Below are 27,488 nucleotides of genomic sequence, written 5' to 3'. Positions count from 1 at the left end.
AAGGAGGAGGAGGAGGAGGAGGGAGGAGGAGGGAGGATGGAGGAGGTGTCTGTGTGAAGCTGCTGCTGCTCTGTGGAAGAGATGATGAGAGCGAAGAGGAAAAGGCAGCGACACACAGCGACCGCTCACAACGTTGAGCGGACGGACGCTCATCGATTCGTCTGTTCAGGCAACAGCAGGAGGAGAAACTGCAGGAAAATGATTTGCATAGGAGCACACTGCCACCTAGTGGCGGTTGGTATGCAAAACACCACAGAAGGGCTGAGGTTTACATTTTAATTCTAATATTTGGACATTTTAATAACAAAAAAATCAGCAGATAAAAAAAAATCACATAACAGAACTTCTATTCAAAGCTATACTGAATAAAGATAAAGATGGTTCAACTTAATCTCCATTGTTAAAAAAATTTGTAAAGAAAGACAAATAAATGAAATCTTCCTTGTCATTTGACACTTATTTCTCACATTATTATCTATTTCATATCAACTAAAACTCAAAATCCGGAGCAAGTTTACGAGGATGCAAAGGGATTTAACATGTATTAATTTAAAGTCTCTGCAGCTTTTTCTCTTTAAAGGGTCAGTCCACCGAAATCACAAGGCGGGAAATTCTTTCCTCCCTTACATCAAGAAAAAAAGATTTTTATTTGTCCTGTTTGTTTTATTTTTAAGAGTTTGATCCTCGGTGCTCACAGCAATGAAATGAAATTACATCTGAAATTCAGCAGAAGCTTCTCTTTTCAGACCCAAAAGTCCTGGATATACCATAGAAACACCATAAAAGTATTAAAAGCAGTAAAAGAAAATCGATGAGGATAAAAGCTGCTTCCCCAGGAACTAGAAACCTCCGGTGGAACTATGGGTCTAAAGCCAGTGTCCAAATTAAAATCCATGTAAATCTTTTTTTTTTATCCCCCAAATAGTCCCTGCTCAAGAAATCACAGGAACCTTTGGGGGCGGGGCTTGTAGCACTGAAGAGGCCTGATTGGTCGAGCGTTTTATTCCACGGCAGCTGATAAAATCTGTTTCCTTCCTTTAAGTCGCAAGTTTTAGATGTTTTGAATACGACTTTCATTTCAGACTGAATAATGGAGCAGTGGCAGAATTTGAAACACCTCCATGTTTACTGTTGTTGTTGTGTTGAGCATCACTGTTGTCTTCTGCACTGCTGCCCCCTGCTGGAGAGGAACAGGTCGTTGGAGCCGTCCTTCGTTCATACATCAGCGGGCTAGTTGGCCTGATCTCCCCCCTGGTCTTTAGACCCTGGTGGAAACAAAGTTCCTCAGAAAAAAAGAAAGGAGTTCCTGGGGACTAATAGTCCCGGGTACTTTTGGTCGATGCGCAACTAAACAGTTGACAATCGCTCACATCTTTATAGATTTTTTTTATATTCAGTGATTCCATTACATTGGTTTTGCGATGTGGGCGAGTTGACCCTTTGAGCTGACGGAGCGACCCCTCCGCACGTCGACACCGGCCCATCGGACTTGACCTCCGGGCGGTGACAGGAACAAGGTCTTTGTCCCTCAGCTTCAGGTAATGACGTGGCGTCTGCCCCCCAGCCGCCCCCCCCCCCCGTCCAGCGATCTGGATGTGATAGTCACAGCTCATTTCATTTTTCAGCGGCCGATGAGATATCTCCGCAGGTATCTAATGAAACCCAACAACCATTACTAAGTGAATAAAGCTCTTTTGAGTGTTCCCTAACAGAACCCCCCCCCCCCTCCCTCCCTCCCTCCCTCCTTTGTCCGCCGTTTTGAATTCATTGGCCCCCTTCGCGACAGGACGATGGGAACAATCTCGCCGAGTGAGACTGACAGTTCATTTCAGAAATCAATATTTACAATTTACTTCCTCTCAAAGTTCATTCTTGGAGAGGGCTCCATATTATCCACCTCCCAAATAAGCTGATCATATCTCCGCCTGGCGCCGGAATGAGTTTCCGACCCAAAATGTGTCGGGGGGGGGGGGGGTTCTCTCTCTTCCTTCGCCCTCTCAGAAATCAATGTCTGCGTTTGTGCGCTCTAATCTGGCCTCCGATGACAGTAAATCTTTATCTGTTTTCTGGGCAAGCAGCAGTGAGCGGCTGACACCGTTTCCCCATCAGGACAAAGAGGCAGGCCTGTGTGGACACTGGGAGATACATGGGGCCCTAATGTGGCTGGACATGTTTCAGCAGGGCCATTAATCAGAGAAGGTGACAGGCGGAGCTGCTGCAGGAAAAGCGCGGGAGTCAAGTCCCGGTGGACGGATGGAGAGGAGAACCTGCTGCCACCACCTCTGTCACAACGAGGCGACGGAGACATTTCTGCGTTGTCATCGCAGGGTTTCACTCAAGGGAACATACACACGTTAGCTTTCTGGCAGAGGTAGACGAGAAGACCAGGGTCACTTCTTTCTTTCTATCTGTGCACTCGGGCTGCAACTAGCGGTGATTTTCAGAATCCGTCAATCTGTCCATTATTTTCTCGATTAGTCGTTTGGTCCATAAATTGTGGTAGAATGTCGATCGTGTTTCCCCCAAAACCCCCAAGATGATGTTTTGTTTCGTCCACACACCAAAAGGTATTCAGTTCACTGTCACAGAGGAGCAGAGGAACCAGAACATATTCACATTTAATAAGCTGAAATCAGAGAATTTTAACTTTTTTTGCCCCTAAAAACTACTTGAACCGATTGATCGATGACCAAAATAGTCGGCGATTCATTTAGCAGTCGATTACTAATCGATTAACTGTTGCAGCTCTGCTGTACGCTCATTAAATACAAGTGCATTTCCCAAAATGCAAAACTGTTTCTTGAGACGAATAATAATAATAATTAGCCGTTGCCACTTTTGCGTCGTTGCCATCCATCCGTTCTTCATCCGTTCATAGGAAGGAGGGCCCAATGAAACCGGATGATTAGGGGAATGCCGACATTTATATTCAAAAAACATTCAAAAAACTAAAACACATTCAAACGGTCCTGGAGAAGTTTTAACAAATAATCTCCAACGTCCAAACCATCGGCGTTGCTCCGATGCGACCCCCCCCCCACCCCACCACCACCGCTGGAGCTCCGTGATGATTCATAACCTCCTCTGTAATAACACCACCTCCAGCTCGGAGTGATATTTATTATTCAGCAGATTTATAACTGCCCCCCCCCCCCCCCCCCCCCCCCCCCTCCCCGCCCCGCTGCCCCGCCACATAGCAAACAAGGCTGAAGTCGCCCACTGCTCCATTCACTGAGGCTCCACGGGGAACAGTTGGGCGGTAATCTATTGTTGAACAGCTTTTTAGAGTGATGGATGAAAAAGGTCCGCGGGACCTGCACACGGTCAATTCATATCTAATTAGCCCGTATTATTTATGAAACTTTCAATGGGCAGGGTGGGTGGGGTGTGGTCTCGGGGGGGAGGTGCAGAGACCTCAGCTGCGGGCCGCCGACGGGGGAAATGAGAAACGGGTAGAGGTCAACAGGCGGCGCTATCGATTAGCATAGGAGATCAAGAAATTGCGTTTCCATCAAGTGGCGGCGGGAAATCAAGGGGTTGAATCGGATGACGGACGGGGGGGGGGAACATGGGAATGGAGAATCAAGAAGCCGAAAGAAGGCGGATCTTATTTCTGCTGTGAGCGACAGAAGCCTGACTCCAAAGAGTTCATTCAAGAACACGCGAGTTGTACTGGTTATGGAGACGGATGTGGAGAAATGAGACTGACAAACTGATTCCCAACAATAAAAATATTGAAGGAAATGGAAAGAGAGAAAGACTTTCAACACTTGTACAATCCTGACATTCGCTGTTCAACTACGGTTAAAACAGCTCTTGAGACAAAAGTCTCCATCCATCCTTTGACTTCTGCTTGAACGACATCAGGAGCAATGGTTGTCTCAAGGAATATATGGATATCGGAGGAATAAAATCAAAACAACCAAAAAAAGCTGCACAATGATTAATATGACTTTTTTTTATTTTTTATAAAATCATCTCTGAGTGACCAGCAGCCAAAAGCACCGTTTCATCATCTGTCCGCGGTGGTGCTGCGTTGCCATGACACCGCGCCAGTAATCTTTTTCTTCTTCTTTTCAACCCAAAGGGAAATGGAAATGGACTTTTGCAGCTTTGTGAGCGCGTTACGCAACAGGGTCGTTTATGAAAAAAAGAATGAGTGAAATGAAATGAGACGAGACATCGCTCTCGTTACCTTTTGATTCACACAGAGATATTATTATCATTATTCAGGCGCAGCTTGTCCCCCCCCCAACAGAATCATGACTGAGAATCAAATGAAACGTATCACATGTCGTTCTTACAAAGATTCACAAAAAATTAGCTGATGAAATATGTCTGGAAATATCAGGAAGTAAAGGAAGACAAGGAAACATGAGTACACAACACAAACTGTTGGACTCCTATGGAAATTCTTTAAGTAGGAAATGGAATATGCTCTGAACCAGTTATGGAAATTCTGGTAAATTATCAGAATTGTAGTTCCCATGTCGTTCTGTCTGTCAGTTCTAAAATATTACATAGATATTCTTTCTTTTTTTCTATATTCAAAAAAATATTCTATTGCTTTTATTCATATTTGCTTTCACGCAATGTCCTTTTCTTTTAATTTTGTAATTTTTTTATTATTTGTTTTTAGAGCCTTTTACACCGCATGTTCTTTTTTTTAATGAGACTTTTTTTTATCCTGCACCTTTCTTTTCCCACTGCCTCAGGACTGTTACCTGTGTTTTTTGTTTTTGTATTTAACTTGGAATTTTTGCATTTTTGTACTTTCATAATCCATGTACATGTTCGACATTGTCCATCACTGTAAATCTGCTATGACAAAAAAAATCTTTATTTATATACAGATAGATCTATCTACCTTGTTATATCTTGTGAATCCTTCTTTTTATTGGTACAATTTAGTATAAGTAAAACAAAACAAAAACACTGGTTCAGGCAGTTTGGTGTCCAAAATTATTACTCATCTCCCTTTTCAATCATGTTAAATAGCAATAAACAAGAGAGCATAACTTCAACGGAGGTCCATGATATCTGATGTTCACACTCACCTGTTCTCTCCTCCCTCCAGCTCCCAGGGTGCGCGGGCTAAAAGAGTCCCCGGCGCAACAAGGGCCTCTTTGACGTTCCGGGAGGGTTCCAACTGTCAGGACATGTGACAATATAACAAAAACGGTTTTGTTTTGTCGGTTTCAATGTTATCTTAAGAATATATTGGATATAAATGTCAGCTCTTCCATGAGTTTGTTAGTATTCGTTTTGTCCGATGTGTTTATTCTTATTCTCATGTGAATCTGTTTGTATGTAGATGACCTCCAGCGCCCCTGTGTGTGGTAGCACCCTAATGGTGGGGACCATATAAGGCCGCCCTTAATTCCAGCTCCGGTGTGTTGTTCCCTTGCTGCCGCTCAAGGCGAAGCTCTGTCGCCATAAATTGTAAATGTTTGTTCTTAAATGTCCACATTTGGCGCTTTACTGGATCTCCTGCTTCATCTGCATCCTATTGTTCACTTTCACAGCTCACAAGGTCAGTCTTACAAAAACAACTCTCTTAGCACGAGCTTTGAGCACTGTTTTTTATATATATGTATATACATGACTAAATTAGTGATGGTTGTATGTACACTACAAGAGATACTGTTTGTATTAGGCCGAGTAAGCAATATGGTTTTTAATCTTACCTATATATACCAAATGTAAATTTAAAAAAATTATAATTACAATTGCAAAATCCTTCCTATCGACAAATTACCCCAAAGCCCCTGTTGCAAAATGAACTTTTGTCAATGTCAACATAAACCCGCTGCTGTTAAAATTACAGACTTTCACCGAGTAAGTTTGCCTGCTTGAAGTAACAGCAGGGTGTTCGCATATGCAGCACGGAATATTGTGTGTTTTAAGCGACCTCACGCAGACGCAACGTTATCTGCACTGCTCCGTTTACTGTAAATCTCAATTCCACACCTTGAATCCTCTCATTCTACGCACGATGCAACGCTCAGTCACGATGCAAATCCTCTTTTTATTTTCCTGAGACGGTGTGTGAGCAAGGTGGAGTCACCACTGTGTGTGTGTGTGTGTGTGTGTGTGTGTGTGTGTGTGTGTGTGTGTGTGTGTGTGTGTGTGTGTGTGTGTGTGTGTGTGTGTGTGTGTGTGTGTGTGTGTGTGTGTGTGTGTGTGTGTGTGTGTGTGTGTGTGTGTGTGTGTGTGTGTGTGTGTGTGTGTGTGTGTGTCAGCCAATCTCAATCGAGTTCAGCCTCGGGCATAAACAGAAAACAATATGTAATCTATACATGCGATCAGAGAGCCAGGTAAAACAGATTACATCAGAACAAACTGTACCGTTTCATGGATTTCCTCCGTGGCTCTCGCAGAAAGACAAAGAGAGAATCATTTGTTTTTTTTAATCGTCATTTTTTTCAATTCTTTGTCTAATTTATTCATTGACATTCACACAATTATCAAAGTACACTCGTTTATTTGTTTGCTTACTTTAGGGAAACAAAAACAACCAGCACAGTTCAAAACACTTTACATTAAATTTTAAGATTAAACAAAACCGACGGTTCCAATCAACAAATGTACAGTTTCAAACCCTGGCTCTTGACGGAAATCGACCTCCCGGACTGTTTTTTATTTTGTCCTTCTGTCGTGAACAGTCTCCAGGAGCTCAGGTGTGAACCAGCCATGGGGCTTTATTTACCCTTTATCCTGTTGTGTTTGAGGACACGCCATTTTAATAGTGCGTTGTTGACTCTCATGTACAGCGAATGCACACGATGTTCTCTGGTATAGAGCTGATGTATGTACTGTACGTATCAAACCCGACCTCCTGGTGATTCTTCTATGGGAACAGCGCCAGTTGTATTTGCAACAGCACCACAATGAAGGGGCCTGATTGAAAAGTGATTCTTCATGAATCTTTCTGTGCTCATTGTGAAAAAAAAAAAAATACTTCAAAATGTGGCCCTGGTGTCAGTTTCACATTAATCTGTATAGTTCATCTCTTCCCAAATCTACGGTGGCCCTGAAGTGCAAATTACAACTGCAAGTGGGAAAAACGCAAAGGCAAATAAGAAAAACACAACATTCACTTCAAACATCAACATCTATTTTTTTTCTGTTCTCATAATACATCCCTGTCTGATACCTTTTTTGTGTTTTGATAGTTGCCTTTGAGATTTGCACTTCAGGGCCACCGTACAAACCCTTGTGTGGTGCATTTCCCTCTGCCTCAAAAGGGCGGACGTTGCGTCCGTCCAATCTGCAACGATCCTCATCAGTACCAGATCCCTTTATTTCCGTTAGAGGTTATTGTCATAGTGTTTTGTAATATGTGGTTGTGTTTTCTAATTCGTCATTTTGATATTTGCACTTGAGGGCCACCGTGCAAACTTCATCCATAAGACAGATGCATTACATCTCAACATAATCCAGCCTTAGATTACATTTCCAACGAAACATGCTTGTTTCTTCCGTTCAGGAACTTATGACGCGGACGTTCACTCCTGCTACCTGAACTTTGGAGGTGCAAACACAAAACGAAGCTCTTATCTGGCAACTTTACAGCTAAACCGGAGGAAAACAGACCAACTCCTCTCTTTGACTTGATGGAACAGGAAGTCGGACAATATTTCCCGACATTTACTGTACATGAAATCCTTCATTCATTGAAAAGTGTCTGTATACTACGAAAAAAACGAACGTTACTGCACCAGAGAGTACTGGCCCCATTTCAAATCAGCATACTAGCAAACAGAATGGCGGTTAACGTACCAGTACTTTGATTTTTCAAACTATCAAATATCGATATCGGTATCATCAGCCTCACAACTCCAGTGCAAGTCAGACTCTACACAAACCAACGGGAGGTGCTCTCAGCATCGTCAAACCATCTTACCTATCTGAGAGTCGTGACCTTTGTAGGCCACGCTGAGGTTGGTGGACGGCGCCGTCTCCAACCTGCTGCGCAGGTCCCTGGTATCGTTCAGGGGCCACTCGCTGGGCGCCCGGCACCAGAACACCTGCCTGTAGGAGTTCCGGAAGTTCTCCGACAGGAAGGCGTAGATGACGGGGTTGACGGAGGAGTTGCTGTAGGCCAGGCAGTGGGCCACCATGCGGAACACGAAGGAGGCCTGGTTCAGGGGGAAGGAGCCGAACTCCACCCACAGGTGGACGACGTGGTGCGGCAGCCAGGACAGACAGAAGACCACCACCACCACCAGGACCGTCTGCGCGGTCTGTGCAACGTGGAAGAAGAGGAGATAACGGTGGGTAATACAACGTCATGTGATCGAATATCAAACCATAAGTGGACAGTCTGTGGAGGGAGGGAGGGAGGGAAACGGAAAGGTAATGACGGGTAATATAACCTGATCAAATAAAATAAAAAAGAGATGTGGCTTTTATGGCTCATCCAGTATTGATACGTGGATTCAACAAATTGTAACGTGGCTGTTATTTTAATTCTTTTCTTCTTTTATAAAGACTGAATTGTTTCCCCATCTTGACTTTTTACTCTCACAGGCATCATCTGAATGATAAATGAGATTTTTAAAAACTGATCTTGAGCAGTTTGATATACAAGTCTTCAGTGTCTAGCCTTTTTTAAAAAAAAATTTATTTAGCAAGCTTTGTGTACACTTACCTTTCAAGCACCACTAGACCATAAGTCATTTAAGGAGAAGTCAGGGAAGCATGTTCACATTGGTCCGGCATTTTCAGTCACACACACTGAACAGGTGAACTGAAAATGACAAAATATAAAGAAAAACACCAACCTTCTTTTTTGAGAGCTCTGATTTTTTGGAGACATTTCTCAGCTTTTTGTGTAGATGATTTAAAACCTGAAAGAAAGCAGAAAAAAACGAGATATGAATTAAAAGATGATTTTGATCATGCACATCGGTTCCAGTGCCCATCCTTCACCTTTTGTAATAATTGATGACATTTTTTACAAACTGAAAAAGTTCACACATTTACACTTTTACGCACGAAGAAAAGTTCTCACATTTACACTTTTACGCACGAAGAAATGTTCATTACAAAGTCACAATGTGGCTTCATGTTTCAATTTTTCCTGACACCTAAATCTGCCGCGTGATAGGAAAATGGAAAATCACTCTTGGACACTGTGGATGTCTTCAGTCGGATCCGTGCGCGCCACCGACCTTTGCGTAGCAGACCGAGATCAGCGTGAGCGGCAGCAGGTATCCGAAAACGAAGGTGCACACCACGTACACCTTCCTGTGGTGGTCCGGCCAGACCTCCCAGCAGAACGTGCTGTTGTCCTCCCGCGTCACGATGCTCTGGTAGTGCGCCACGGGCGCAGCCATCACCAGCGACAGGACCCAGATGAGCACCACGCCGAGCAGCGCGTGCCGCGCCACCCGGATCGACGAGGCTTTCCTGGCGTGCACGATGGCCACGTAGCGGTCCACGGACATCGCCGACAGGCTGAAGATGCTCACCAGCATGGACACGGTGAAGAAGTAGTGGATGAACTTGCAGATGAACGCGCCCAGCACCCAGGTGGGCAGCATGTAGATGGTGGACTGGAAGGGCACGCAGAAGAGCAGGTAGGACAGGTCCGCCACGCTCAGGTTGAGGATGAAGATGTTGGTGGTGCTGCGCGGCTGACCCGGCTTGCTGCGCGCCAGCACCGTGATGACCAGCGTGTTCCCGATGGCGCCGAGGACGAAAATAAGTCCGAACACGAGGAGAGAGATGAAGTTGTCCACACCCATCTCCAGGAGAAGCTTGGCCGGCAGCGTCGCGGCGTCGGCGTCGACGGGCTGACTTTGGTTCTCCACCTGCAGCTCCATCTTTTATGGCTTCGTGCAGAGAGAAAAAAAAGTGTCACATGTTGATTTAAAAGAGTGAGGATGAGCTCTCTCCTGGATAGAGGTTGGACCGAGCTCATGCATGTGCACGCAGCTCCCCTGCCTCCACGGGAGGAGACGTCACCGTGTTGTTACGCACACCGACTCCACCAATACCAGTGACCTGCAGCCGGTCAGATGGGAACGACACAAGGGTTCATCCACCACTCGGTCTGACTTTTATTTCAAAAAGGGAAGTAAACGTCCAATAACACACGTTGATGCTGTAAATGTGATAAAAACCCACGTTTTCCACATGCCATCACATATTGTCCATAAATCACCAGACATGACATATATGGTTTATATTGGACACAGTTTTTGACCAGTGGTAGTCGGTTGTGCATCCTGCCATATAGAAAATACTGTAAATGATTCGACCTGATCAACATGGGTTCACTTCAGATGTGACAAAAACATTTTTTTAGCGAAACACAATGTGCTCGAAAGAATCGTGGAAATAGTGAAAAAAGTTATGAGAAAATTCATTGTGACATATTTTCCGTTTCCATGAATGCAACCTGCCTACCTCTGATAAGTCTCTTTGCATCAGCAAACTTGTATGATGAGATGACTTCTGTATAGAGAATTCAAGTGAAACCCTCAAATACCTGCTAAGCTTGAAATTTTTTTATATTTTTAGTCATTGAGTAATGTATTAGGATGACCTTTTGTTTCTGTACTATAATGAATTACTCACTGTCTGACCTTTTTAAATATTGGATCATACCACACATACAATTATTAACAAAAAAAATAGTTTTCAAACTTGGAGTTTAAAAAAGTGATTTCCAAGCAGCGTGTTGCATTATGGGAAGTGTAGGATCCGGCATGTTTGGAGCAGGACTAAAGAAAGTGCTGTGTTTCATAAATCCAAAAAAACTTGAGGAAAAAACTGACATTTGACCTAAAGGCAGTGCTTGACGGAGAGTTTAAGAAATCGCCAAAGTATAAATTCATGCCGATGGGGAAGATGAATGAATCTGTGTAAAACATTTCATGGCACAATGTTCTCAAGAGCTTTGACTGCAATCCATACGTCAACATCAGAAACTGGGCGTCATCCTCTGGAGACCATGAACGTCTCATCAGTTGGAGACCGACACACCAGCGTATCCATCCACAGAGGGAGCCATGCTGTTGGCACTGTCTATCTGAAATCCCCCCAAATTTAATATAGTGCGACAGCAAATTTTTTTTGGGGGGGGGGAGAGTCGCCCTTTAATTATCATGAAACGTTTGAGAACAAAGTATCTTTTTATACGGAGTCTGTGATGACTGCACAGACTGGACCACGGAAAGGGTTAAATCATTCTCCTCGTTTTCCATCGATCGTTCCGTCCGTCTCTCGGTATCGATCCGCTCGGACCAGGTCCGGGGAGCAGCTGTACTATCGTGTGACTCTCAGACTGAGGGAGATCTGGTCGGGGGGGGGGCGTAGGGAGATGGGGGTAACCATGGCGACAAATATGATGCACACTTTCAGTAACCAGAGAGCAGAGGCTGATGATATCTCTTGGTCCACTTGTCCTCAGACGATTGTACACAACTGGCGCTCTTTCATTGTTTTTCCTCGTCTGGCTCTTCGGCCCAGTTCAACTCTTCACTCTGTCGGTGCTGACAGCCCAGAGGATAAGGGTGGTGATGGTGGTGATGATGGTCATCAAGATGAAGAGTGTTTGTGACCAACTCTCCCCGGTCAGCCCTATTCTGAAAATTAATATCAGTCATTACTTTTCTTTTTGGTAAATCGCAGGGTTATTAGACTTCTGGGAGCAGGGCGATTGTTTCTGTAATTGGCTCCTCAGCTCGTGTCCTGAAGTTTCCATGGCGACTCCTTGACACCTCCATCGACCCAGATGTTATCCTCGTTTCTGCCGTGGAGAAGAGGGGAAGAAGAAGGGGGGGGGGGGGGAAAGATCACAGAAGCTTTGAGACGGCATCGGCCAGTCTTCCAAGAGACGCGTCCGATGATGTGCTTTATGTTTTCAGAAAAACGGAGTGAACTGACAGTTCCTCTACCGACCTGTGAAACCATCCACATCACTCTTGTGTCACCTGAGTTAACTGAGTTGTTCCTCCTCCTCCTCCTCCTCCTCCTCATATGCGGTTTGTTGTATTGCACGGGGAGATAATCATATTATCGTGATATCAGACCACGAACCCCCGGCGTCGCGGCTGCATCGTCTTCCTCGCTCCTCTGGGATTTTCCTTCATTAGAGACATGGGGAGATAAGCCGCTTTGGACCCCGCTGCTCTCCCTCACCTCGGGGGGTTGGCCCGTCGGCGCTGATGGGAGTCAGGCCCGTGTGGTTGCCATGGCACTGGGCCACGAAGAAGAGACCAGAGCAGCAGCACATCCGCTTACCCCAATAATTTTGAACTGCGGCGTTACCTCGTCTGCTAAATGGACGCAGATTTCCTTTTTTGGGCGGTTCAGCTCTGACAGACGGCCGCGTTTGTTCTGATCAGTTCTCTTTTCTTTCTTTTCTTTCGCAAGTCACATAATGATGATGGTTGATCGTCGCTCTGGGAGAAGCACAGGCGGATGGCGTCCCTTTTTCTTCTTCTTTTCCCGCTCAATCTGCGGCGTCTGAAAAACCGAGGAGTTATGAAACTGAAGTTTAATGACCGTTTTCGTAATATTCTGCAATCAATTTTTTGAACTCTGTGTTTATTAGAATAAATCTGATTGTCTGATAAAAGATTTTATTTTTAAGTAAGTGGAGCAAGAGCATTCATATTAAACAATCTTTAATAATGCAGAAGTTTACATGTCTCTATTTTAAGAAACACCATAATTGAGAGAAGCACATTATCACAATATGTACGGTATCCGCAAGAAATAGTGGCATGCAACGTTTTAATATTTTAGATAATTACATATCACTTATTTTTCAATTTCTTAAATTAAATTTCAATTTTTCTGAGATTCACGTCCACTAAAATAGACAAACAATCCGTCCTTCAAAGGAACTCCCCCTCGCTCGCCCAATCTCGATAAAAAATCTGACTGAAATGAAATGATATCTAAACGACAAGTGCAGCTTAAAGGAATTCTAAAATATGACCTTGATTTTTGAAAAAGTGGACAAATAATACTAATAATGGCAGAGATTACAGAGGGGGGGAGGACAAGGCGAGGGGGGCTGCAATTTGCGAGCTCACCACTAGATGCCACTAAATCCTACACACCGAAAGCCTATTTTGATTCTTTTATTTGAGGCCAAAGTGTTGAACGTGAACCTCGAATGACGGTGTGCTGGCAGGTCGCGTTCGTTAGTGTCTGTGTGACTCTGGGACGCGTTGGCGAAGAAGCCCGGTGTTCTGAGATGGAGAAGTGTTGATTGCCACGAGGTTGGAATGAGCGTCATCATTTCCATCCACCTGCTGCACTTCTCCGGCACGTCACAGTTCCCAACACCAGCAGCAGAGGGAGTGACGGAGTGACGGAGTGACGGAGGGCTGCTTTTTCTTTTTGCCTCCGCTCGCTCATGTCGTTGCGATGTGATTCATCTTTCTGAAAGTGACACTGGGCCAAGAGCACAAACAAACAGCTCTGTTATCAGCTTTTTGTCTGGAGCCAGAGACGATGTCGTTTAAAAAAACCCCTTTATTTGCAGAGATAAACTTGTGTGCTCAGTGTCAGCAGCGCACACGCACACACACACACACACACACACACACACACACACACACACACACACACACACACACACACACACACACACAGGGAGTCGCCCAGGGGTACAACCTGAGTCTGGCCACTTGAGCTGCACCACTGAAGCAAATGCAGATCGACCTATGGTCCATGCGCCGTACGTGTTCCGACATACAGTAAAGGAAGTAACACGGCGGTTTATGAAATATTAAAGGCAAATGCGAATTGCTATGGGACCATGCAATTTTGAAGAAAAAAAAGAAAAACATGTCATGTCATCCGACGTCCCTTGCTTTAAATGTCAAACACACCTTTCCACTGGAAAATTCATATGGAAATTACCGGTTGTGAAGGCGACCGCATGATGTGGACTGGATGTGCGGGAAATATACCGATGTATATTTCCCGCACATCGCTCGAAATGACGTCAAATTCCCGTGCTAGTTATTCTGCATGCAACATCTCATGGCACACGGCAATCTCCAAAAAGACAAAGAAAACGAAATCTGACCAAAGGACAGATAAAAGGATTACCAGTGACCCCTGTTCAACCATTAGTGTTTTTGCAACAATCCTCTCTGTTTACTGCAGCGGCGGCTCCGAAATATCCGCTTGTTTGAAACAAGAGGGCATGATATTGTTGAGCTGCAAAACAAGTGACGGCATTATGCCGGAGCCAGCGTCTGCCAAATGTTGACGGAATCACTGGCTTTCGACCAGCAAGACGTTTGTGTTGAGTTGTTTATCGGCAGAGGATCCCTGTGAGGACACGGTGTGTGTGTGTGTGTGTGGGGGGCTGATCCGATCACTTCAGACGATGTGTTTTACACACAACACGCGAAATTGCCTCGGAGCATCTACTGGACGGTGACATCAGCTGCTGAGCATCGCAGCGATGTCGTCACCGTCCATGGGCTACAGGCACTGGACGCGGCACAAAGACGTCATCCAGCGGCACGACGCCACAACGGCGCTTCGGCTGAGACAAAAATATATGTAATGTCTGTGTGCCGAAGAGAAGTACACTTGCACAGAGGAAAACAAAAGGTTTTCGACACTTTTTTTTTATTGTTGTTGTGGGAAAATTGTAGCCTGGCGTAGCCAGAAATACGTATTAGTCTGGGGCCGCTCGGTGCTGCCGACAGACGCAGACGAATCGCGTGACGTCTTTTAAGCGGGAGACATTTGAAGACATCGGGTACTTTTAGTCCAAGGACTCGTTAGTTAGCGGCAGCCATCTTGGTCGTTTACAGAAGTGGCTCTTCCGTCCGCGTCGTGGTATAAACTCCGCCCCGTTATCAGATAATCGGCCGTGATTGGACCAGCAAGTTTTCTGCCGGAGGGAAACCCCAGCCCCAGTGGAGGAGATCCAGGTCTGTATTCTGGCAGAGCGAATTTTCTAAAAATGAGCTCCCAGAATTCATCTGGGTCCCGGGAAAAATTGGAGAACCAAGAGAAAACACAAAGGAGCACGTGTGAGATCTGTCATTTATTCTGTGAGATGACGCGTTCATACTCCGAGATCTTTCGTTCCCGCTGCGAGATGGTGCGGTCCTTCCCCGAGATGATTTCCTCGTACTCCGAGATCTTTTGTTTGTACTTTGAGTTTGTCTTTTCCATCTGCGAGTATATCTGTTTGTTCTGTGAGATCGTTCGTTCGTTCTGGGAGATTAGTTGCTCACACTCGGAGATCTTTCCTTCGTACCTTGAGATTGTTTCTTCACACTCCGAGATCTTTTGTTTGTACTTTGACTTTTTATTTTTGGTCTGTGAGAATGTATGTTGATGCTCCGGGGCCTGTGGCTTGTGATCTGAGACCTTGTGGTCATCGACCTTGTTGGCCTGTACTTTGTTCTCCGAGATCTCTTCTTCATGCTGTGAGATTGTTTGTTTATTCTGTGAGATTACTTGTTCATAATCTGAGATCTTTTCTCCAAGATGGAGGATTGTTTGGTTATTTTGGAGGATTACGTGTTCATACTCCGAGATCTTGTCTTCATACTCCGAGATCCTCTGTTCATTCTGGAAGATCACTTGTTCATACTCGGAGATCTTTTCTTCATCCTCCGAGATCTTTTCTTCACACTGTGAGATCATTTTATCATTCCGTGAGATTACTTGTTCATACTCGGAGATCTTGTCTTCATGCTCTGACATCTTCTCTTCATGCTCCGAGATCCTTTGTTCATTCTGGAAGATCACTTGTTCATACTCTGAGATCTGTTCTTCATACTTTGAGATCTTCTCTTCATGCTCTGAGATAATTTCTTCATTCTGTGAGATGTTCTGTTCATTCTGTGAGATTACTTGTCCATGCTCCGAGATCTTTACTTCATACTCCGAGATCTTTTGGTCATACTCCGAGATCTTTTGGTCATACTCTGAGATCTTTTGGTCATACTCTGAGATCTTTAGTTCATACTCCGAGATCTTTTGTTCATACTCCGAGATCTTTTGTTCATACTCCGAGATCTTTTGGTCATACTCCAAGATCTTTTGGTCATACTCCGAGATCTTTTGGTCATACTCCGAGATCTCTTGCTCATGCTTTGAGATCTTTTGGTCATACTCTGAGATCTTTTGTTCATACTCTGAGATCTTTAGTTCATACTCCGAGATCTTTTGTTCATACTCCGAGATCTTTTGGTCATACTCCGAGATCTCTTGCTCATGCTTTGAGATCTTTTGGTCATACTCTGAGATCTTTTGTTCATACTCTGAGATCTTTAGTTCATACTCCGAGATCTTTTGTTCATACTCCGAGATCTTTTGGTCATACTCCGAGATCTTTAGTTCATACTCCGAGATCTTTAGTTCATACTCCGAGATCTTTTGTTCATACTCCGAGATCTTTTGGTCATACTCCGAGATCTTTAGTTCATACTCCGAGATCTTTAGTTCATACTCCGAGATCTCTTGCTCATGCTTTGAGATCGTTCGTCCGTCCTGTGAGATCATTTGTCCGAGCTCCGGGACTTGTGGCTTGTGGTCCGAGACCTTCTGACTCGAGATCTCGTGGTCACCAAATGTGTAGCCCTGTACTCTGTGCTCCGAGATCTTTTCTTCATGCAGTGGGGTCTTCCGTTCATGCTGCGAGATGGCTTGGTCCGTCCGTGATATCATTTGCTCATACTGTGAGATCCTCCGTTCGTTCTGTGAGATCACTTGGTCACACTCCGAGATCTTTTCCTCAAGCTGCGCGATCTTCCGTTCACGCTGCGAAACCTTTTTCCCGCTCCGTGAGATCGCCCGGTCCTTCCGCGAGATCGTCTTCTCGCACTCCGAGATCTTTTGTTTGTACTTTGCGATCGTTTGTTTAATCTGGGAGAATATTTGTTCGCGCTCCAAGATCTTCTGTTCACACTTGGAGATCATTCGGTCCTTCCCTGAGATTATCTGTTCATTCTGTGAGATTATTTGTTTATAGTATGACGCCGTTCTGTTGGACTTTAGCACCGTCTCCTCCAGTTTCTGCCTTTCAGGGGCCTTCAGCTTCTGTTGGGTGTGGCAATCCTGTAGCTCTCCAACCTGAGCGTTGAGGCGCTGAATTGTTTGGAGCCGTTCTCCGCTGATGGCGTCCTTCTGAGCTACTTCGTTCCGCTCCCTCTGGAGCTGCTCTTTGAGGTCGTGGATTTCCTTGTGGAGCTCCTTCACCAGGTCGAAGTTTGCAGGATGGCTCTCAGCGGGCAGGCGGTTTTCAGTGTGGAACTGGAGTTTAAGTCGTTCCAGTTCATCTTTCAGATCATTCCATTGTGAGATGTTCTGTCTCAGACCATTTTCTGAGATCTTTAGTTCACAATCTGAAATCGCGCTATTGAGCTTTCTTTGCAGTTTCCACAATTCCTGGTAAAGTGAATTCTCCCTCTTACAAGCCTCCAGCTTCGTCTGGTTTGCGAATCTCTGCATCTCCCCAATGCCAGTGACGAGGCACACAATAGTTTTGGACTGCTCTTGAATAATGTCCTTGTTGTGAGCTATTTCCCTCCCAAGGGTCTCCACCAGGCTTCTCAAATCTATCTCCTCTGCCATCTCTGGAAAGTTGGTGAAGTTCTCCTCTCCACCAATGTTTTTTTCTCCTTTTGGATCAAATGGCCGGAAGGTCCCCAGTTTTGTCTAGCACCTCGTACCTTTCCGCCAAGATTTCACCCAAGAAACGGTCTTCCCGGGCCGGTGGTCTCGGTCCGGTTTTGTATGTTCAAATGTGGTCAAGTAACTCAGTGTCTGCTATGAGTCAAATGAGATTCTTAGAGGATTCACTTCCTGCCACGTGTGACGAGATCAAAGATCAAAGGAGGGTGTGTGAGCGGGGGGATGACATCACAGTTGCATCATTAATGCTAATTAAAAAAAAATTTCAACAGCCTTTATTTTACAACTGCACTAAATTGTAGTTACACACACACAAACAGACACACAATGTATATATTTACACTCTATGTATTATTCCAGTGCCCTACAAGAAATCTGGGGTTGTCCCCCGACTGCTTTTCATTTTTCTAAACTTATCTCCTGCTTCTACATTTGCGTTGATTCTAATGAAACTGTTCTAATGGATGACTGTAAAACAAGCCAAATGATCGTATGTAGTTATTTTCTGCACATGTGATGATGTGATGGAACAGAGGGGGGCTTTCTTCCCTCATTAGCAGATAGATATTCAGCGGCCTCCCCGAGTGGGCGTCTTGGTCTAGATCAACATTCCTGCCGGGGTTCAAGGATGTCTCCCGTGTTTGTGTCCCACAGCTCACATCCATGGCGGCTATTGTTTTCCCTGCGGCCGTGCTCGACCTTCCAGCCTCAGGAACAAATCCAAGACTCTTCTGGACACGAGGGCCCGAGCAGTGTGGTCATCCCACACGCCGGATTCCTGCACCCTACCTCTCCGAGTCCCGTGGGCGCTGCGCCGGGGCTCGGACCTGCCGGCCGAACAGACGGAGCTCTGTGCGCGAGTTCAGGGTGGACAAACATGTCCGAGTTTATGCCCATCTTACTCACCTTAACACAGGAAACTGGGCAGCCATGATGGATCCATTGACTCTTGTGAGGCGCATGTTCACCCACATATTCGCAATTCCTCAGTAGATGAGTACGAATCTACTTTCCATTTTCCTTCTTCCTGCATTTCCCGTCAAAGTGGCAAATTTAAGAAGCAGTATTGTGTTTTGACACATCAACACAGCGGCATGTATGGTGGACATGCACGCTTACTCTTGTGCAGACGTCGGCAGGACTGGGGAAAATAAAAGACATTGGAACCAACTCATCCTGTCATGTAGCCACTCAGTGACACCACGGCACGGCACATGCTTCTCCGTGTCCATAATAATCTGTCTGATGTTTCACTCCTGCCGAGCACGATATTTTCTGTTCCTGATCTCATTTGCACATTCGGCATACACTGTGCCTCCCGTTGCATGAATAGAAAGCAGGTAATGTATTATCCACCATGGGCCTCAGTTCATACAGCTGTTGCCATTGCTGCCTTTAAAAAGGCAAATGTTGGGAATCAAATCTTCCAGGAATCATTTGACCGCTTTCTCTTTCGCTCTCTCCCTCCTTTGTGAGGAAAAAACACATTGTTCTTCTCATACCGTGATTTATATTTACACTAAATTGTGCCGCACACATTCAGTGACATAAGTGTTTGGTGGATTTGCATGATTCCTGATTTAGGTTCATCAACGTATTTCACTTTATCTAAATGCCACTTTCTCTTGTTCTTGCATTATACATTGCATTTATACTTACATATAAAGGCAATGGGATGACATTTTATTTCTAATATTCCGCAGCTGTTCCTCCTCTGTTGCTCCATGTTGTGCACTATGAAAACAGATGGATCCGTCGCCGCACACCAGTGGAGCGATTAACAGACGTCTTCTTCCCCCCCCCCCCCTCCTCCTCCTCTAAAAATGACTTTCAAACTGGAAATAAGCAGCAGCCATAACAAAAAAAGGGGCTTCTGTTCCAAAATATGAATATTCTGATGCTGCATGGGTGTTTTCTAACACAACTCATCCTGCAACAGATCCTGCTTTGTTTAACCGCCACTAGCGAATCGGACGACTTCTTCCTGAGCCGTTGCGATGTGCTACAATTGCAGGAAAAAGATTTTTTACAGACGGAGTCAAAAATCTATAGATGAATCTCAAACACAACAGTCCCTCACTCAAGCTCCTCTTACTCACTTCGTTCTGGAGCTTTTATCCACGTTACACAGTCTTTATCGATACGAGACATTTTTGCTCACTTGTGGAGCAATTTCAAGACTTTTTTGTGCAAGTTTGCTTAAATGTTGAGTGACGGGTGATTGTTTTAAAACAATCTTCACTCAAAAATGACCATAAATCTTCAAACAATACGTTTGGTCACATTTTTAAAGCCCAGAATACGACTTTTGAATCCCCATTAGTTGTCGACTCACAGTATAAAGCTCGAGCTTTATGAATTTCATCGGTTTCAAATATGAAAACAAAAGGAAAAGAGAAAAAAATCCAACACGCAAAGTCACACAGGTTCATCATGTCACTGTGCAGACACAGACGCTTGGCTCATGTTCACAGGGCTGTTTTTTGTGGGGGGGGGGGTTTGCATCTTTCACACGACAGTCTTTCCTTTTCTTCTGGGTCTCCCCATATGTTAATCTGGGCGACTGTACGTCCAACTTAAACACAATCCATCAAGAAGATGTACGAGGCCACGACTCCACAATGGGCTCACAGTGCAGCGGGATGCTTTGCAGCGGGCCTGCGAGTTCACACTCAGAGATGACCCTTGTTGTGCCCGTGGCCCGGGGCGGGGCCGATGAGGAGGGGAACAATGGCCGGGGCCCGTGCGGAGGGCGGCAGTGACTGACACAAGCCACTGAAGCTCCGAAGAATGCCTGGAGTGGAGCCAGTGCTGTGGATCGCACCGCTGCGACCAGCCCCCCACCCCCAACCTGACCCTCTGCATGTCCCATGGTGCCCCCCCCTGCTGGGACGACACCTTCAAAGACGGCCCCCCGAGCGTCAGAAGGGCTGCAAGCCACACAGAGGGATCAGCAGAGCTTTGGAGCCGTGGGCCGAGGACTGGCAGGACCACTGAGTAAATAGACAAAGGTCAACCCCACCCCAACCTCAGCACCAGATAGCATGGCAACGGCGAGCACCTCGGGGCAGAGCACCTTCGGGCTCGGGAGGAAAAAGAAGAACCCAGGACTCATGGATCAGATTAGCAAATTCTTCGGAGGGGAGAAAAAGAAGAGGAGCAAGGTGAGCATCCATAGTTTTCTATAACTTTACATTGTGTCCCATTGAACTCTAACTTAAAATTAGAAAGACGCTAAATTAACCACCACCTCTGCTCTTAGGGCTAAACCCAGGAGTCGAGATTAATATTCCAGTTCCATCGTATATGTAAACGATCATCGTCGACATTATTGATTCTTCTCAAGGATTGTTTTATTTCCTGGAAACATTTTTTTAACCTGCTTCACCTTGTCCAGAGTTCCTCTCTTCAGGTTTAAAAAAACATATACGTTGCTTACCAAAATGCAATAGTTTAAAAAAAAAGAAGCAGAAATGTTCTTCTCTGTTATTCAAAGTGCCGGGAGTTTCCCAGGGGTTTCCTAGGGGTCAGAAAGTCTTCAGTTCAGTTTGGATTACAGGCGGCTTTTTTAAAATAATGATTTTCATTACCAGTCGGACCGCGGTTTGCAGATTTTTTTTACCAGGAAAATGACGCTTGATTGAAAAGCAGAATGTCACAGATGTCAAATGTCAGATTTAGCATATTCACACATTTTAGAGCATTTTACAGTTTGTGCTGGCTCACTCATCTGAAAAGGAAAGCTATAAAGACTGGTCGTCACAGTTTTATATTATATATCAAAGGCTTGTTTTGGCTCATTTGCATTGATGAAACATGAAGAAAATTCACATTAATCAGACTGAACATGAAGCAGGGTTTTTTGTGTGTTGTTGTTTTTTTCAAAGAAAATCAGAAAACCAACCTCTTTTCTGAAGGTTGTGTTCAGATGTTCTCTCTGAGAGAGAAGAGCAGCGGCTGCACCAGATGAATCTCTTAAATGTGGTATCAATCGCACTTACTATATAATTCACTCTCGTGCTGTGAATCTTTCACGCTGCTTCCTTCATTGTCTTGAACCAATGTGCCACGGGCAGAGTTTTCATCATTTGGTTTTCTCTCTCCCTCATCTTGCGATACTTTAAACATCCAGTAAGGTCGTTAAATAATGCTGCTATAATTATTGTAATTATTATATGATGAGGCATGTTGCTGGGGGCACTAAGTGTCAGGAAAGAACTGGTGCATATTCAAGCTACTGAAATATTATATCATGAATATAGTGCACAAAAGGATAAAGCTGCAGAGTTATAAACTGCTTCTAAAGTCTAAGAACCTGGTTCCTTTTGTTTCTTATTCTACTCTGTGTATCGTCACAGGGGTCGTTCCGGGGTCACTCGGCCTCCTCGCCCCAGCAATCCTCTGCTCGCCGCCGGACCAACGAAAATGCGGTGGTGCATTTCTTCAGAAGCATTGTAAGTGTTTTTGGATTAAATGCTGCCTAATGCATATTGCATACAGCATACATAACCCCGTAGATCATATACAAGGTTTAAATATTTTATAAAATGTGTGTAGCATCATGCTTACATCGTATAAATGTATCCAAATGATGACCACGTTTCATCCAACAAACCAATTTTTCTCTCAAATTATATTAAGAGTGATACTTTGTCATTGCTTTGAAATGTGGGCAATTCTAATCAATGGCCCAAATTAATATTTGTTAATTCCCCCCCCCAAAAAAAAGTGTTGTTCTTATTTCCCTGCCCTGTACAATCGGTTCACTCTGCTGTCGCTTGCTGTTTTTCTCAGGTTTCCTCTCCTCGTCCGAAATCCAGGGTGAGTCTCATTTTTTTCACATCCAATTGATCACACCTCAGGTGTGGCTGCAGGTCGACGACACAGATTATTGATCATGTTTATCAACCTTGTCCATACTAAATGATCTTTGTTACATTTCTAAAAATACCTAAGTTCTAAATTTCTAAGTTTCAACAGATGCAATTTTTTTTTCTCTCATGGTGTTTCGTATGTTTCCATTGTCTTGTTTTGCCTATTTGAAAATTTGGGATTTTGGCGCCACCTGATGGTGGGATCAGAAAAGACACAAAGAGTTCATGCCACTAGTCCTGCTCCTTCAGGGATGTGACTCAAATCAATGCCATCAAAAATAATTTGAATGATGCTATGGATAAAAGTACAAGACTGAGATACGGCCATTTTTAATGTGTGGGCCCAAAAAGTGCTAGCATCAACATGCTAACACGTCCGCGCATGCATGTTTACCATCACGGTTACATTTTAGCATGCTAGCATGTCCGCTCGTATAGTGCATGTTTGCAGTCATAGTTTTATGTTAATGACGTCAGACAAAAACAAAATAAGTTATAATGATTCCTCATGCTGGAAATACGACCGTAGCAATTTATTAACGGTAATCCATCATTGTGTCCATCACTGGATGATAACAATTCATCGGCGTTCTGTAAAATTCAGGTGATCACCAACATCGGTGGGATTAATCCTCCGGAGACCACGCATGTCTGCACCAACTTTGATGATTAAATACCGTTTTTTTCTAAATACATTTTATTATTTTCTCGTGGCACATACCGTCGTTTGGATCCTTTTAGCTCCTTTTAGTAGAGTTGACCGGATGAAATATTTGCCAATGGTGGTTGCTTTCAAAGGTCATCAATGGAGGTTAATCCACTGATCTTCTGACGCCTGTTATTGGATTATTATCACACTCAGCCTATTTCATCTCACCATGTCACTGTATGTTTCTTTTTCATGTCCAGTGGAGAGATGTCTTGGGCTTGGTACGTCATTTAGTCTTTCCTTCTCGAGTGGAACATAAAGCCTCACTTCTGAGTGCACCGCTGAGTGTGTGTGTGTCCGTGTGTGTGTGTGTCTGTTCAGTGATTCAATTGAAATCTGTCTGTCGAGAGCTCCTTTGCCGTGTGTCTTTTTGTCTGCAGTGCGCCTGTTACCTAACCTTCACACTCGCTCAGTCTCTTTTCTGCTTTGTGTGTCACTGCTTTCCTTGAAGAGAGATATCTTTTCGTACCTGTAGCGATTGGAATCGAGACATGACCCGAGCGGGAGCCGCTTCTTCCACCAGCTTTGACCTGAAAGGCGAATCGGACTCAGCAGCTCACTCTTGAATAGCGATTGTCAAAAAATATATATATATTTTTAAATAACCAAGATTCATTAATTTCTGAAACCACTGAGGTATTGGCTTGTTTAGCGACTTTTTAAACATTTAAATTTCCCCATTCTTTGCTTGAATCCAGAGCGACTCGCTGCTCCTGGATGACTTTGAAACTGCTCGACTTTTTATGAACCACAACCGGTAAACACTTTGCTCTTATAGGAACCCTTGGCCCGCGCCGCCCTCCTCCCCCTCTCGCCCTCCTCTACCTCGTCTCTTTCGCACCTCTAATTTCCTCTAACACCTCCACCTCCTCTGCGCTAGAGATGACTCACTGATCCATCTGTTTCGGCTCCCCGTCCTCTCTGTGTCTCCTCATCATTTGACGTCGATCGTCCACCCGCCGTCAGTCAGTCCAGCGAGGACTTGACCGCGCCCTCGTCTGTCATTTTCCTTCCCCTCAAGGTTATTGCTGTTATGTGATCCTGGTCCTGTCACATGTTCATGTTCGTGTTCTCCCTACTTTTCATGTCTCATGTTGTTCTCTCACCATAACAGATCACAGCGCAGACACCGCTTCCTTTTTCTTCCTCGTCACCCTGCTGCTGTTGCAGAGAAACCACATACCTGCAGTTTTGTTGTAGTTTTTTTTTTCATCTTACAAGCAGTAAAAAAAAAATATATATATATGTGTGTATATGTATATATTTATTTATATGTATGTGTATATATATATATGTGTGTGTGTGTGTGTGTGTGTGTGTGTGTATATATGTATGTATGTATATATATATATATATGTATATACATATATACATATATATGCATATAAATATACATACACACACACACACACACATATATATATATATATCAGATTGGGGGTTATCTACTGAAAGATTCAAATTAATTTTGAATCTTTGATAGCTTGTATATGACTTCTCAAAGTTATATTATTACAAAAAAGTCACATCAATTCAATTTATATTGTCCACAGGGCAAATTCAGCATGAAGTACAGGAATACTAAAAGGTCGGTCCAAATTCAATTAAAGAGGATGACTGGTTTAAAATGAAAAAAAGAAGCAGCCTGGAAACCAGACCAGGCCAGCGAACTCATGTTGATTCTCTCTCACAGATTCACTCTCAATTCTTTTTTCCAAGACGTATTATTTGTGGATATGTGGGGGTTTTTTTTGTCCAACAACAGCAACAATTCTGCTTTTTTTCGTAACTAAACCTTTAAAAGTTGTACGTTTGAGATTTGGGGGGAATTTTGTGGTGGGACGTCGCCGATGATCGGAGGTCAAATGTGTCTCATCTGGTAAAGAAAAGAAAGGAGAAAAAGGGCCATCGGTGTAAAAACGAAGTAGACCTCTGCCCTGAGGTTAACACGTGGTTCCGTGAGGCCATGCTTTGGCCCTCAGGTCGACATCACGCGCTCACCGACCATCTTTTCTCTAGGCCTCGTCGCCGCGTGCCGAGAGCACAAAGTCGCCGGTCAGGAGACGCAGGGACCAGAGCACACTGTCCAGACTCTTCAACCTGGTGAGCTCGCCGCACGTTCGCATCTGAATCTCCTCTTCTTCTTCTTCTTCTTCTTCTTTTTTATTACCCATGAAACTCACTCTCATTTTTATGGTGTTTCTACACTTATTGAATTTCTTGCACACAAATTCATTCGTTGTTTGCCCGTGAGCGGCATCTACCTCAACTCTTTTGAGGGTTCATTTTACAGCTTGGATCTCCTTAACTCCGCGATCGAAGAAGTGCCGGACAATCAAATGACCTTTCATGACCTTTCGGCACAGTTAGTGCTCAAAAGAAATTCCATTTTTTCTCAGCGTCCTCCTCATCATCCCTCCTCCTTCTTCCTCTTCTTCTTCCTCTTCTTTCTCTCCAGGGAGAAACCAAGTCCCGTCCACCCCCTAAACGCTGGAGCACCATCTTCTGAGCTCTCCGCCGAGGACCAAACCAACGCGGACCCGGCGGCCGCGGGACGAGACGACGGAGGGGACGCGGCGGATCGGCGCGCGGCGGACTCGCAACCTCCACACATGTTAACTCACTAACACGAGCCTCGTGCGTTTTTTTTCCACACAACATTGATACACAGTTTGTAAAATCCACTCTCCGGGGACGTCGGCGGTCACCAGTTTCATTTTGAATCCCACTCCTGAGGGCATCTCGTCTTGGTCATTATTTCGCTGTTTTTATCATATTTTAGACGTAGAGTAAAAATCGTTGTCTTGGTCTGATGGTGCTTTAGTGTCTGCCGTCTGAGGTGTGTTAGTTTCTCTATCTGTCCTCCGTCGTCTGCATTTTGTGCCCGAGTGGACGCTTTTATGTATCTCGCTTCTTTCCCTCGGAACCCCCCCCCCCCCCAGAAGCCACGTTTCTGTCTCGATGGAGAGTGGTCCTGTGCTTGTGCTCGAGGGAAACGCACGGCGGCGAGAAATGCATTTGAAAAAATACAAGGACGAGGAGCATAGGCTCTAATATTGGTTTCATGTAACAGCTTTTTGTTTTTTCCTCACGACTCAGTGTAATTAATAAAAATAAAAAGTGTACAGTATATGATGCTGTCCAAGTCGAATGAAAAGAATGAAAGGCCCTTTTTTAAAATGCACTGCTACGTAACACACTGTACATACAACTGGTCTGCCGTCTTTCTCGTTTATCGTGAGTTATCTGTTTTTTCCATCTTAAATTAAGTTTGAAGTTTTGATGTAGTTTTTGTGTGTTTTTGTTTTTTTGAAAGGTGACAGAAATGAAAGGTTTTGTTTCAGTCGATGGTCAGATTGTAAGTGGCTCAGTGGATTTAAGGCGGAAGCGGCCGGAGGAGCAAGAGGAGTTTCGGACACGGTGTTCTGAGGGGCGTGATGGTCATTATTTCCCATTTTGTTCACAAAGAAATCATTGCGTCGCCTCTCTCGTTTTGTACACGATCTGTTTTGTAAGTTTCACTCTAACTGTGTCGTTTTGCTGCACATGTGATGGTGCTACAGGAATGTTGGAGTGTTGTGTTTCCTCTTTGTGTCGAACCTAACTACAAATAAACACATTTTGTCGTCTCAAATGGGTGATACATTTTCTTGACTTTACTACATTCAAATCTCTTCTGGGTTTCTTGGAGGGGCGGGGGGGAGGGCAATGGAGAGGATGTCAACATGTTCTGGATGGTGTCAGGAGAATATAAGAGCTGTTCTGCAGTTTTCTATACGTGTTCCTGCTCGGGTGGAACTGCCATATAGACAATCAGACAATCTCAGACAATTATCCGACATAGAAGTGTTGCACAGACTGCGAAAAGCTGCAGCCTACAAGTGTCCCACATTCAACTGGATACCAAACCAAGGGTGAGTCATCCTCCGATTGATTCCCCCGTCAATATACTCCACAGAGATGGAATCACGAAGTGGAATTGTTTTCCATCTTCTGTGAAGATTTTGATATTTTATGCATTTTTATGTTCCTTCTATTCATGTGAAGCCTTTGTCAGATATTTTAATGTTAAGCACTTTGAGGATTTTTTGTATGGTGTGCAAAAGAAATGTTTGCCACTGAAATGGAATCAGGCCCCATTCATCAGCTCGCCGTTTTTCAGAGTCCGTGTGGGTTTGTATGATTCGTGGAGGGAAACTTCTTCAAACACACACTGGACCTTTTGCAGAATTCAGTCATGTGGCCAGAGACGGTGCGGAGTTGAGCGA

The 27,488-nt window shown here is 44.4% G+C and overlaps 2 protein-coding genes across 4 annotated transcripts; one reads left to right on the top strand and one right to left on the bottom strand.

Annotated features, from left to right (window-relative positions):
* Positions 1-6,408: 6,408 nt before the first annotated feature.
* galr1a (galanin receptor 1a) lies at positions 6,409-10,045 on the bottom strand. Its single transcript, XM_035621006.2, has 3 exons — positions 9,177-10,045; positions 8,787-8,852; positions 6,409-8,246 (listed from the first exon to the last, which is right to left on the bottom strand). The coding sequence occupies exons 1-3, from the start codon at positions 9,828-9,830 to the stop codon at positions 7,893-7,895; spliced, it is 1,074 nt and encodes a 357-aa protein (XP_035476899.2). The 5' UTR covers positions 9,831-10,045; the 3' UTR covers positions 6,409-7,892.
* A 10,504-nt stretch (positions 10,046-20,549) lies between these two features.
* Positions 20,550-26,854, top strand: mbpa (myelin basic protein a). 3 transcript variants are annotated; one of them, XM_035621007.2, is made up of 7 exons: positions 20,550-20,801; positions 21,996-22,091; positions 22,432-22,458; positions 23,421-23,441; positions 23,919-23,977; positions 25,240-25,323; positions 25,679-26,854. In XM_035621007.2, the coding sequence occupies exons 1-7, from the start codon at positions 20,682-20,684 to the stop codon at positions 25,845-25,847; spliced, it is 576 nt and encodes a 191-aa protein (XP_035476900.1). In that variant the 5' UTR covers positions 20,550-20,681; the 3' UTR covers positions 25,848-26,854. The 3 variants fall into 3 exon arrangements, with proteins under 3 accessions (XP_035476900.1, XP_035476901.1, XP_035476902.1); XM_035621008.2 differs by lacking the exon at positions 23,919-23,977; XM_035621009.2 differs by lacking the exons at positions 23,421-23,441; positions 23,919-23,977.
* Positions 26,855-27,488: the final 634 nt, after the last annotated feature.

This window comes from Scophthalmus maximus, chromosome 22 (genome assembly GCF_022379125.1).
Source record: "Scophthalmus maximus strain ysfricsl-2021 chromosome 22, ASM2237912v1, whole genome shotgun sequence".
In the NCBI taxonomy this organism is placed as follows: domain Eukaryota; kingdom Metazoa; phylum Chordata; class Actinopteri; order Pleuronectiformes; family Scophthalmidae; genus Scophthalmus; species Scophthalmus maximus.
The sequence above is the reverse complement of the archived record's forward strand: the minus strand, read 5'-3'. Positions and strand labels throughout refer to the sequence as shown.